Below are 12,960 nucleotides of genomic sequence, written 5' to 3'. Positions count from 1 at the left end.
CAAAACACTTAAACCGCTACCAATAGGACCAAAAGCTTGGAGCGAAACCTTGTGTGCTTTTCAATCTCTTATTACTGAGGAGGCTGTGAAGAAGATCCAAGTAGGAGCATTTGTTGTTGTCACACGTCTCCGCTGCATGCTGGGTTGCTGGTTTCCTTGGTTCTTTAATGTTAACGGTTTACCCCTGGCTTCTTTTGTCTGTTTTTACCTATATGGGAATTCTGAAGGCTGCAAATGCATTAACTTTTCTATTCCTTTGCAGTTTTTTTTTTACTCTCAGAGGATACTCCTTTTGGACTCTTAAATCATGTCTTCATTAGTATTTGGCAAAAATTCCCTTTACAGTTGTCTGCACTAGGACCCAGCAGTTGCTGATCTGATAAGGGACACTGGAATGCAGAGTGTTCTTCATAAACTGTTACTCCCCGAGAGAGAGATAGAAACTCCCAGGCTGAAACAAAACAAAAAACCTTACAGGAGTAAGAGGGGGGGCGATGGGGGGTGGGGTGGGGGAACTCACACACACAGCCACAGGGCTGGGTTTTTTTCCATTTTTTTTTGTTTGGTTTTTTTTTTTCTATTTTTCTATTTTTTCTTTTTCCGTTTCCTTTTCTGTTTTTCTTTCTGTATTTCATATTTTCTTTCTTTTTTCTATTTTTTTTTCTATGTATTTTAAAAATCTTGTCCTCTGCAGCCTTTCACTTCAAAGGTCCCAGGTAAAACTACCTGTTTGCCGGCTTAGTGGACGTTTGAGATTGAAAGGTTTCAGAGTTGCATTTTAAAGATTAATCAAAACAGAGGCTCAATATAACCAAAACCCAATTTGCAAGTCTTACAAACGTTTAAAGCGCTTTAAACACACACACGCATACACACACACAGAACCACTCTTTTGAGAGCTAGCTTAATATACCTATACAATATTGTTTACGACCGGTCAATAAGAACAGCATGATGGTATGAATATTTAAACTACACACAGCACCGAACACACACAACACTCAACACATGCACATATATCACAAAATAAGGTTTGTATCAATTGTTTAACAGGTAACAGTCCTTGGTTGTTACAGCATTTTCGTGGCATCTTCTTCCTCCTCTGATTCCTCGCTATTATTTTCTGGTGTTGGATTTCAACATCTAACTGTTTTTCTACCTTGTAACGTTTTATACAATTTGTAATCTCTCTCCAAGCTTTCGTTAGTCTCTTTGCAGTTTTATCATCATCTATAAGTGCCTCCCACGGGACGTTCCCAAATTTGCGCCGTTCACTTTCCTCAAATATCTCATTCGGATCCTTAAAACATCCCTTAGTTTTTCCTAAGGCAATGAGGCCCGCAAGTTGTTTGAGATATTGTGAGTCAAGTCCTCGCTTCTCTAAGAAGCTTTGTAATATTTCATAAGCCACTTCTTTATCCATTTCTGGTCAGAGAAAAAACCACTTATAAATTTATAAAGTCTTTACGTGTAGCCCTGTTCTGTCTTATCTCTCCAAAGCCTTATGATGTCGGGCGGCGGATCCCTTTTTGACGATTCAGGCGTTCGGACTAGAGTGCAACGATCCCTAACGAAATCATAAGCTCTTAATCTTCGCCTTCTGGTCACTGTATCCTGGCACTTTTCCAGACTTTTACAAACAATCTCCATAATTTTTCCACTCGTCTATTAAGCCCTTAATTGGACCTACTCCCCGCTTTTCTAAAAAGCGTAAAATTTCAAATGCTACCTCTCGTTCCATTGCGCGCTTAACGGACCCTCTTACGTTAGCCAGTCCTCAAGTAGTGCAGCCTTTCCTTTATACGAGTAGGTAGTCTCCTTACTCGGCCGGCGAACCTCCTCCTTTGGTATCCGGGTTCAGGCGCGGATCGTAAGTACTGATTCAGTGTTGCCGATCTTCCGCCCCCTGGTCGCTGCTTACCAGTGCTTCGCCGAGCTCGCCGTCCGGTGGAAACAGGGATTGGGGGTCCCTGTTCGGGCGCCACTTGTGACGGGCGAGGGAAGCAAGCGGACGATTCAATATGAGTGATAAAGCAAGCTTCAACTTTATTGATTACAGTTGCGGTTTATATATCTTTCACTACATTCTATTTAGTCATTCCCTAAACTTGATTGGTTTGGTTATACATTTGTAAAACAATCATTGGTTACTATTGCATTCATTTAATCTTATTCCCTCCTGCTTGCAGTTGCAGCTGGGGGCCCACGGTACATTCCTGCTTCCTTACGTTATGCTCATCCTGCATACTTTCTAGGTCAGCCTGACCATTACCTACTCCCTTATCAGCATGTTTCAATACTCCCCTGGTACATTCCCATTGCAGCTGGTAGATCTACACTTATGTCAAGCGGCCTCTATGTTATACGAGTCTCACACAGCTTCTCCATAGATCCATGGCCTTGCTCGTTTAACCATTCCTGCATCCATTCTCCAACACTGGGGCACCATCCGACCCGCTGCATAGGAGCCACCAGCCAGGAATAGGGGAGTACACGGCTGAGGATGAAATTCAACAAAGTAACACCAATCCCCTTTCACTGAGACATACGCTCTGCACTCACGAGACAGAACGGGTTGTGCTGACACAACAGCGTAGAGAGTGGCCACAGGGAAGGGGAGGACGTGGTGGGCACTGGGAGCCAGGGCACTGATAGGGAAAAAAGGATAACTTCATTTGGTAATGGGGAAATGAAAAGACCACTGTCCCGCTGCCAGCTCTTTCCTTCCTCAGGAGCAAGGCCATCGCGGGGCAGAGGCAGTGGCACTATCCAGGAAAAACTCTGTTTCACCTGTCATCAGCACATCTTTACAAGCAAAAGCCGCCCTCCTACAAGAAGAAAGCTGCTTACGCAATAACATCCTGTGACCAATTTTGGGGCAGGGACAGAGGAGATCAAATTATTTGATTGTGAAATGTTCCTTCCTGATCTCCAAAAATAGCAGCCTTTGCCCTCCAAACACAAAGCCAACATAATTGTCTCTCTACTGAGGTCAACTGCCCCTCTCACCACTCCTCTCTTGCAAAGTATTAACCACGCTGTTCTTTTATCCATTTCCCTTAGCTGTTGGTAATATCAACCATGGATTCCCTTAATTTCTTTACTGTTTTGATCTAGCGCCTCCCAACAGCAGCAGCCCAGCAGCCCGGATGCTGAGGACGCACAGGCAGCCCCACAGCTCCAGGGCACTCAGCATCAGCTTTCCTGCCAACACCATGTTATCCCCCAGCCCACGCTTAAGACTGGCTGGGACAAGCTTGCAGGCTGCTGGGATCCCGAGAAGGGAGCTTTGCCTCTCCGATCATCAGTTTTTCTTTCCCCCTCCTCCCTTTTGCTTGGTGAGGGTTATCTTTGCAGTGGCACCAGCCCATGGCACGATGCCCAAGTCCTCGGGACAGCATTTGCTGCTGGGCTTCCCAACTCCCGCACCAGCGCTTTTCTGCCTGCAGAAAGGAGGCACCGGAGCTCTCCCTGCGCAGGCGCTGGGAGGACAGCTTCTCCCAACACATTAGCACCAGAGATGAAGCTGAGGCTGCTGCTGCCGCCCATTTTGTATGGATTATTCACAGAGGATTTTAAAAACACTGCTTCCGGCTGCAGACTCGCCCCAGGCTGCCCCAGCCTTCAGCCACCTCCCAGGCCCTGCTGGCCTTGCTGTGTGTTCAGGTGGGACGTCTCTGACCATCGCTGCCCAGAGCTGATACCATCACACTGTCTGCCAGGGCCCACGGGCAAAGAGCTCCCTGTAGGAAGGAATCACTCCAGGTCCTGGGAGCCCAGGCTGGGCGGCAGGCAATCCCACAACTTTCCCCTGCAGCCTTCAGGCAAACTCTTTTCCATCATGGAAATCACTTAAAGCCCTGGGCTTCTCACACAGTGGTAGCAAAGGGTCACAGCAAGAACCCACTGCTGCCAAATTCCGTGCACACGGCATCCTGGAAAATTACAGAGCCACCAACCATGAAGGCAGAGCTGCTTCCCACAAGGACTCAAGGCTTTTAGAGCTGCGCCGGGTATTGAGAGCATCAGAGGCACAGTCACTTCCCCTTGTAGAGAACCGCACTTCATTTGCTGCTGGAATTGCAGGATTCAAACTGGAGTCAAGGTTAAAAAGCCTTGGCTTTGTCTTCATCTTGATCCTAGCAACCCCACACTAAGACTTTAGACAACACCTTTTTTTTCCCTCTGCTGCATCACAAAATGAGGTAGGTGGGAGATGATTACCCAGAGGCGGCTACAAATGTGCCCAAAGAGATCCTCTATCCCTCCTCACCTGATAGCCAAAGTCACAGGCTCAGAGGATCCATTCACCCTGAACCTGAATTCTTCTGTGAATTTCCCCAGGATGGTGGAACTGAAGGAGATCTTGATGACCTGGAGCCCATCTGATGAAATAATGCCCTTCCAGGGGAGAAAGGTGAAGCAGGAGCCCAGAGCTGTACTTGGAGGTATCAAGCTGAAGGGAGCATCGATGGCTCCTTTGTTAAACAGGATCACCTGTAGCAGTAAGAACACGAAACAGAAATACATTAAGAAATCTTCCCTTTTACAGAAGGTTGATTTGTGTTTAAATACTCAATATCTGCCAATGGCAGAAGACGCTGTGTGCTGCTGCTTGGTTGAAGTCAAAGAAAATACAAACAGGACAAGTTCTGCCTTTGCTTTTTTTTCATGCAAAGTAGTGATAACTTCACATGAACTGAATCACTCTGGGTTTACCCCGCTGACACAGAGCAGTCTGCTTCGACGTGCAGTGCAGAGGAGCAGCACAGCATCCCCCCGTCGATGCAGCCGTGCCGCTAAGAGCCCTGAAGGCCTACGGCAGCCTCGCGTGTGACTCATCCACACCAGCTTCTGCTCCAGGTGAGCCTGGTCCTGCCAAAGGCAGAACACGTTCAGCTGCCACTGCAGCCGACAAGTTCACTGCCTGCAGCAGACACCTCGGGGCTGCACTAGAACCAACCTCAGCAATGCTCTCCAGCTCTGCTACAGCACATTAGTCAGGGCTTTTTTTATTTTCACTTCAATGTGACAGTTTCTCAGCCCTTGTTAAGACAGAGACGTCAGGAAAGGAGGAGCAGGAGGTGCAGAGCTGCTCCATCTACTCCAAAGAATTTCGCTTCCTTATATACAGCCACCACAAACGAATTTACCATTCTGAGAATAAACTGCAAATTCAGAAATAAGCCTATTTTCTTGAACGCTCGGTAGATCAGCTGCCTTGAACGAGTGACACAACCCCGCAGCGTTTGCCAAGATGCACTTCTTTTCATGTCAGGGAAGGAGCGCCCACATCTGCCTGCATGCTGTCACCAAGAAACCCACCCAGAACAGAGCCCTAATGTTACTGATTGCTTCAGGGGGAAGCCCTGCCACTGCCGCGGGCTGATCTCTCTGCAATGGACTCCTGCTCCCTAATTTTTGTCCTTGCGAAACCTGTCAGAAAAACTGAGATGGAAGCAGAGAGGTGTCCATTCTTTTTACTCTTGCAGCTGCTGTTGAAAATATTCCTGTACTCCAACCCTGCAGTGGTGGCTTGAGAACTGCTCTCTCCTCTCATCTGATTTACACCTTAGTTACAAATCACACTCAGGGATTCTACGCTGAGCTGAGGTTTAGCTCCAGCCTTGCTGCTTAGTGTGGCACTAACAGCATCACCTACTTATTCACATTTTCTCAGGTAAATTGATAAACTGATACAGAGAGAATCGATAAAGTATCAGCATTAAAAATGCAGAGAGCACAATGTTTTGGTTAGAAAACAACTTAATGTGTCCTTTCCTGCCACAGTCCATCTTTTGAAAGCATTTGGCATGAGGTATCACCTCATTTTCTACCTCTTTTCACTGCTCTATCTTGTTTTTTGCAGAAGTCTTGACAGTGGGGGGAGGAGGGGCGAATTTGCAAATATGTAGACCGTTTCCTTGCTTCTTTCCAGAAATGATTTGCTCTCTTTAGAGACAGAGATGTTCCAAGGCTGAAGTGGCTTTTTGTGCTGTTGGGTTATTTTTGCACGAAGCCTCCCAGCTGACCTCAAAGGGAGGTTGCCCAAAGGCAGGATTTAGGGCCCCATGAACAACACACGCACATTTTAGACCCCATCAAAAAGCATCCACATTCTGTGACACCCCCCACCCCCAATCTGACTGTTACGTCACTATTCCCTGCCCACAACTGCCTCAGTTGCCAGAAATCCCGCAGGTCCACAAGGCTCACAGCTGCCCAGAAGCCATCAGGATCCACTCCAATTCCTGTGAACCCCTACTGCTCACCTCATAGCTGTGGGCTGATCCAGCAAAAACATTCCCAATGTCCAGCTGCTCGAAGCTGAAGCGGAGCCGGGGCCCTATGCCCTCCGCTTTGATGTGGAGGGGCAGCCTGGCTTCACGGCCTGGGGAGAGATTTCTGTTTCAGTACAACGTTTCCCACTGTTATCCCGGGTTTTCCAGGTTGCCTCCACGCTAGTCCCTGACTCCAGGCTGGAAGAGCCCAGCTCTAGATGCTCCAGGAGAAGATATAGGACCCTCAGGAGGTAAGCCCTTGGGCTGCTGCCTGATTTTTAACCAGTCCCTGGGGCTGGTTTCTAGTTTAGTGACCTGCTTGCACCCTGAAAGAGTTTAAAACGTGATCTCTGAATCTCTGAAACGTGCATTTGATCCTGCGTGAGTCACACCGACAGCAGCAGGAGGTACTGGGAACTGCTGCCCCTGGCGAGCCAAGCAAGTCAGCACAGCAAAGCAAACCTCATCCACTCCTGCTCTCCACACATGCAATACTGGGTTTGTGCAGTTTGAAGTAAAATTTTGTAACACTTTCTATTTCTTTATGGCAAAGCAGGACTGAAATACTCGACTACTGCAGTTCAGAAACTCTTCAAATGCCTGGCGAGCAAGATTCACCACCTGCTGCATCACTCAGTAGCTGGTAAGCGCGTCGCAGAAAGGTGCCAGACATTTCCTGGGTATTTATTTTGGTGGTGACAATGAGATCTGGAAATCCCAGAGGAAAACTGTAGAGTGATTGACAGGTTCCTGCCTACATATTTCCCACAGTGAAAAGCAGCAGCCTGCTCAAAGAGCGTCCCAGAAGCCTGCTTCAACAGCCTGGCCAGGCTCTGCGGGAAGCTTCTCTCGGACCCTCACAATTCACAGGAGAAAAGTCAAATCCTCTTCTGAGACTTGTTTTGACGGAGAAGACACTGAGGCAACTCGGGTAGCCCCAGTCAGACAGCACAGGCCTTTGCTGCAGCCTTGACCTCGGCTCCCACACCAAGACCTCTGGGACCAAGCAACTCTCCGCTCGCTACCAGCCAGCCGGACTGCTTTCCTTGCAGATGCGGTGTCAACAAAGCATTACTATTTCCAGTTCAGCAAACTGGAAAACTGGTGACGGCCTTCTGATGTGGGGGTCCACAGCGGGCTGGGGACCCCTGCTTACTGCACCCGGAAGGAGATCATGGGACGGGAAGTGGGCAGACAATATAGGACCGTGCAAGAAAGTAGTACCATCCATTCACAAATTGTTTATGTATAAGCTAATCCGATCATGCGGAGACGCGTGTGTTAATCAAGGGTATAAGAGGCGCGTGTAAGACCAAGCCCGCGCCCGCCAGCCATGTAACTCCAATAGAGAAACTTGCTGCCACATCACCGTGTCGTGTCTCAACAGCGACAGGGATCTGCGGCTTCCAGCTTGGAACTGGGGAGAAAGGGAAGAAACAAAGACACCTGCAGCTCAAAGTACCAGTGCCACCAGCACAGCCAGGACTTTTCAGGGACCATAAAAGCATGAAAGAGTAAGAGTGCAGCTGTGCTCGGGGAATCCCAGATCTTGACACTGAGAGCAGACACTCACAAATGTTGCAAGCTACCCTTGACAGCGCATTTCTTCATTCCCTCCTTTAAAGAGCCTCATGAAGAGAAATGAGCTGACCCTTGAATGAAGAAAATGAATCTCAGCGGTGAGGGGCTTAAATTTTAGGGTGTCTCCTTCTGGTTCCCGCTCAGCTGTGAAGAACTGCTGGGGTGGGCCTGGATTCCCTATGATGACACTTGGGACTGGAAAGCCCAGATGCTGTATGTACCCGAACTGTGAGGGTGCCAGCACGGACAGAAGGAGAACGCAGGCCTGGGCAGATGGTGGCACCATGCATTCACAGACCAGGCAGCTGGACCCACCTGTACACGATCTCGTACTTCCCTCTGTTCTTCAGAGTCAGCACTTGCTTTGCCTCACCCAGGATTTTAAGGGCTCCAAAATCCACATAACCTCTACCTGCAGAAAACCCACACAGCAAGGTAAGAAATGGTGAATATTTGTGAGCTGCTGTAGACTACACCAGGTGACAAGAGACATCTTTGGGGTTTTCCGGTGGCACAAAATCCTTCTCAGCAAGTTTCCTTTTGTGGAAGTTTTCTCATTCTGCTCTGCTGCCCTGTCTCTTTCTCAGAGAATATCTGAAGGGTTTTGCCGCTAAGGAGCTCAGCTTCCATCTCCTGGCTTCCAAGCACAGACCCATCACCTTTACAAGCTGTGACAAGCCTTCAGGTGTCCCCGGCTGCTTGTTCACATCACTGCCATTTCAAAGCCCCCATATCGGCCTCCACATGGAGTTACATACTTCCAAGTTTGAAGGTCCAAGACTCGGGGCTGCCTTTGTGCCCTGACAGTGCTTCACTCCTGGCAGCCTGCAGAATACGTGCGCTATGTACCCGTGCCATGCCTGCGTGCTATCCCGTCCCATCCCATCCGATCCCATCCGATCCCATCCCATCCCATCCCATCCCATCCCATCCGATCCCATCCCATCCCATCCCATCCCATCCCATCCCATCCCATCCCATCCCATCCCATCCCATCCCATCCCATCCCATGTGCTTTGGCTGTCCCTCTGCCAAGGCAGTGCAAGGCACCTGGATTCCTTTGTTCTGGGGGCATCCACTGACCTGCAGAAACGTTGATGTCCAGACCAATGTCATAGGCCTCCGCAAAGACTTGGATACTTTCAACCCGAACAATGCCCAGGAGTTTTTCTGCATCTGAAACCTGAGGCAGCAGGAAACAAACAGTGCTTAGACCGTTCTCCTAAACCCTTTTGGTAGACAACACACGGGTCCTTGTCTCTGCCGGCTGCTTGCACCATGGCCTCCCCTCCGTGGCAAGCATTTGTGGATTCCTAACCTGTTTCTCTCACAGGCTGATGGTATCCTGCAGTGAGAGTCCCATGCTGCTAAGGGCCTGGGGAGGCAATGCAGGTACAAAGGCCTCTCATGAAGGCTCATCCTTTTGCCCTCTTTGCCGGGTGCCTTTCAAGTACAGTCTCCATCCCTAAAGGAACGGGGTTGCCCACCCCCCGAGTCCTTCTCACCTCTACTTGGAATGTCTTCTTAATGCTGTCAACCTTTGTGGCCTCGAAACACAAACGCATGCCATACTCTGAGCAGGGACCAATGATGCCTGCATCCTGCGACACTGAGAAGCCCTCCCCAAGGCCTTCCAGCCCACGGATCCGACAGGCCACGGGCAGCGGGGTAGGGTTGTGCAGGACCACCGTCTTGCTGTCCGTCCTGCAGAGACAGGAAGACACACAATAACACGGATTCTTCCCCCTTCTTTGTTTGGTTTTAAAAATAGTTTACCTTATCTCTTTCAAAAAAAGTCATGAGACCGCCCTGTATTTCGTGGGTGAACTCAAAGTCGTGGGGAAGGAAACAAAAAGGATCAATTCCCAAGACCAATGCTAAATCTCTGCTAAAGGTCCCTTCTCTCAGGCGTGGAAAAGAATTTGGAGTTCAAGTGTTAAACAAAAAACAGGAACCCCAAACCATTCATCAGTGGGGCTAAAAATCCTCCTTTGCTTTGTAAACCGTTTGGATTCCTTGAGTGGTCCAAATGCCACAGCTCTCCGGAGCTCCCATGGTGACAAGAACTGTGCCTTCAACATCAAACAATGTAAAGAAAAAAAGAGCAATGTCAAAAGCAGAAACAGCCAGCAGCTACAAGGACAACTTTTTTAGGCAGCCTTTCTCCAGCAGTGAGAATCAGGAAAAGGCAACTGTCATCTGGATTCCTCTGCAGGTTCCCCCTCTTCCTCCCCCCATGTCAAATTGTATTGTTTTAGCAATACTACAGACTAACGAGCGGTTTACAAAGCCATCAGCAGAATAATTGCTCCTTCTGTCTCCCTGTAGAGCTCAAAGCAGCAGAAAGTGGTGGCTCCGGCCCTCAAGGCACCCACCACACAGGAAGATCAGCTCCATCCCTCTCCGGCTCCTCCAAAGCTCAGGTGCCTTTTGTCTGCTTAAGTTCACCCATCCATGGTCCTTCAGCCCCAAGTACCTCCCAAGTGTCTGCCTGGGCCTGCCCTGAGTTGTGCCCCTGGGGCAGCATGTCCATGGAAGCACAAGGCCCTGGAGATCCCATCCCAACTGTCCCATCTGTCCCTGTCTGTCCATAAATGAGAGTGCACAACACCAAGCAGAGCACAGGCAGACATCAGGGATAGCTGAAAACCTTCTCATTAATCCTGAACTGCCTGCTCATGGGATATTGTGCTCCTCTGGTGTTGGAGAATGGCTCGGAGAACAAGGACATGGCTCTTTAAAAATGGAGGAGTACTGAGAAAAAGTGGAAAAGTTTGAATGCCACAATGGAACCCCAGCAAGGCAAATTGCAAATAGTAGTTAAAACAATCTGCAAAAGCTCCTAGGAACAATCAATCGAGTTCAACCTTATTTGGATATAACTAATGCAGAACTGAGTCCATTATTTAACCTTCTTAAGGGAGGACGTGGCTTTAACAGCACCTCCTACTTAAAGAGTGATGCACAACAAACTTTGGGCAAAACTGAAAAAGCCATTACTCAGAGAAAAGCCCAGAGACCACTTGATGGTCACCCAATATGTGTGTTTTTGTTATTCTGTGTCAGGCATTTGGTCTCATAGCACAATTGGTACCTTTCTAAAAGTAAAGCTCCCCAAACTGGGAAAAAAAAAACCCAAACAAACAAACAAACTCCAGTAATCACCAGAGAGGCACATGGAGTAGCATAGAGGGGGCCTCTGAACCTCCCTCACACCAAGCCAGCACCGCTGCACATCACGCCTACCGACAATCCATCTGGTTTGGTGAAGAAGGGGCTGCAGATGACAATCCACTAACTTAGAAACACTCCGCAGCGCAGTGGCAAGGCCAGCACAGAGCCCAGCTCCCTGCAGCCAGGGTCTACATCAGAGGGCTTGCCACTAAAACAGAGGGAAGAGGTTCTCATCCTTCCTCCGCTGGGAACCATGGAGGTGGACCCAGCCGTCCTTGTGCCACTTGTCCTAGACACTCGCGGCCTTTGCTCTGTAACCTCTCTGAGCTCAACCAAGGTCTCCGGAGCAGGGGAACTCTTCACGGATACTGTCTTGGTGACTGACAGGCTGGAGAAGTGGGGCTACGAGAACCTCATGACATTCAACAAGGCCAAGGGCAAGGTCCTAAACCCGGGTCGAGGCAATCCCTGTTTTCAGTACACGATGGGGGACGATGTGATGGAGAGCAGCCTTGAGGAGAAGGACTTGGGGGTGTGTGGGGCCAAGGAGGTCTGGCATCTGGCAGACTTTCATGCATGACTTCCAGAAGCACCAGAGAACTCCCTTGCAATACTCAGCGAGAGAAGCAGGCACACGAGGAAAGGTCTGTGTGTGTGGAGGGAGGCAGCCCACCCCAGCTCCTCTGACAGTTTGGCTGCTGGAAGAATCTGAAGAGGTAATGAAGAGCATCCAAAGCCCCCCCTCTGATCTCCCAGCTCTTGCAAAAGCAGTAAAAGATGAGACGTCCCAGCAGCTGTCCCGGGATGGGGATACGGTCTCTGCCTGGCAAGCAGGGCTGTCTCTTTTGAAGGTGCTCCAGACCTGGCTGAGGGAGGCGAGACAGGGAGAGGGGGGGCTGAGGGGCAGCAGGTGCAACGAAAGCCCTGAACCCAGGGCTTTGCCCAGGGAAAAGCCCCCAGTGAGCTTTGGAGAGCCCTCCCAAAGCAGCTCGTTGGGCAGCAGGGCAGGGAGAGCTGCAGGCCTGGCCTCCCACCGTGCTCCTTGGGCAGTCCCGTCCTGCACAGGACTGGGGGCCGGGATGGGCCCTGGCAGAGAGGGAACTGGGGAGAGGAGACCATGGGAAGAGGAAAGAAACCGAGACCCTAGCTCCAGGGCAGAGCCTCGCTGAACACCTCAACCAGACTCACCTCACAGGCACCTCTGAGCTACGGGCTGCTCCGATGTGCTGAGGACATACACAAACTGACAGTGTCTGCTCCTGACCAAGCTGGAGCACTATAGTACGAAGACCACTGCTCCCCTTAGCACTGCACCCTTTCTACCCTACCCAGCAGAAGCTATAGGAAGTGGTACCAGGTGTTCCCACGAGATCTGAAAGATGTTTGTGAACAGGCTTGGGTGATCCAAAATGCATCTGCGTGTCTATCCAAAGTAAGCCTCAAAAGTCTGCCCTTCCTACACAGCAGCATTGATGGAACTCAACAAAATATTTTCTTCAGTTGGCTGATCGCTGCTTTGCTCCAAAGGTGCAAGGGAAACAAGTTCTAACGCTTCCCTTAGAAAAGAGATACTTTAGATACTTAACCAGTTCCAAAAAAAACCCAAAACAACCCCAAAACATCCACAAATCATTCTCACTCCTCTAACTCTCTAGGATGCCTCAGTGCACCACAGAAACTGGGATAAACATACACAACTGACAAGTACTGGAGAAGCGTATCGTAGACTATACACATTCCAGAGGATCTTTTAGAGCTGTGGGGGAGAAACCTCCACAAAATCAGAAGTTCAACACAAGAAACTGCTGAGCAAAATGCTTGACCTTATGCATATGAAAAATGGGCTCATTACGGCTGACAAGACAACTCAAAGTAGGGAACATATTGCTTTCAGTGAACTGGAACTTTCATGTTAAAAATACTA

At 49.3% G+C, this 12,960-nt stretch overlaps 1 protein-coding gene across 2 annotated transcripts; it reads right to left on the bottom strand.

The window, feature by feature from the left end:
* Window positions 1-2,485: 2,485 nt before the first annotated feature.
* Window positions 2,486-11,260, bottom strand: LOC128850713 (hydrocephalus-inducing protein-like). 2 transcript variants are annotated; one of them, XM_054055698.1, is made up of 6 exons: window positions 11,028-11,260; window positions 9,368-9,566; window positions 8,946-9,045; window positions 8,178-8,274; window positions 6,273-6,391; window positions 2,486-4,497 (listed from the first exon to the last, which is right to left on the bottom strand). In XM_054055698.1, the coding sequence occupies exons 1-5, from the start codon at window positions 11,048-11,050 to the stop codon at window positions 6,385-6,387; spliced, it is 426 nt and encodes a 141-aa protein (XP_053911673.1). In that variant the 5' UTR covers window positions 11,051-11,260; the 3' UTR covers window positions 2,486-4,497; window positions 6,273-6,384. The 2 variants fall into 2 exon arrangements, with proteins under 2 accessions (XP_053911673.1, XP_053911674.1); XM_054055699.1 differs by having other exon boundaries at window positions 2,486-4,501; window positions 6,284-6,391.
* Between the last annotated feature and the right edge of the window lie 1,700 nt (window positions 11,261-12,960).

This window comes from Cuculus canorus, unplaced genomic scaffold, assembly GCF_017976375.1.
Source record: "Cuculus canorus isolate bCucCan1 unplaced genomic scaffold, bCucCan1.pri scaffold_62_arrow_ctg1, whole genome shotgun sequence".
Taxonomy (NCBI): domain Eukaryota; kingdom Metazoa; phylum Chordata; class Aves; order Cuculiformes; family Cuculidae; genus Cuculus; species Cuculus canorus.
This window is presented reverse-complemented; position numbering and strand designations above follow the sequence as displayed.

Coding starts and splice junctions, on each gene's coding strand:
- LOC128850713 (XM_054055698.1), bottom strand. CDS start 11,050: ATGCTACTCCATGTGCCTCTCTG. Junction 9,567..11,027: donor CTACTCCATGTGCCTCTCTG/GTGATTACTGGA, acceptor CTGTCTCTGCAG/GACGGACAGCAAGACGGTGG. Junction 9,046..9,367: donor AGAAGACATTCCAAGTAGAG/GTGAGAAGGACT, acceptor CTGCTGCCTCAG/GTTTCAGATGCAGAAAAACT.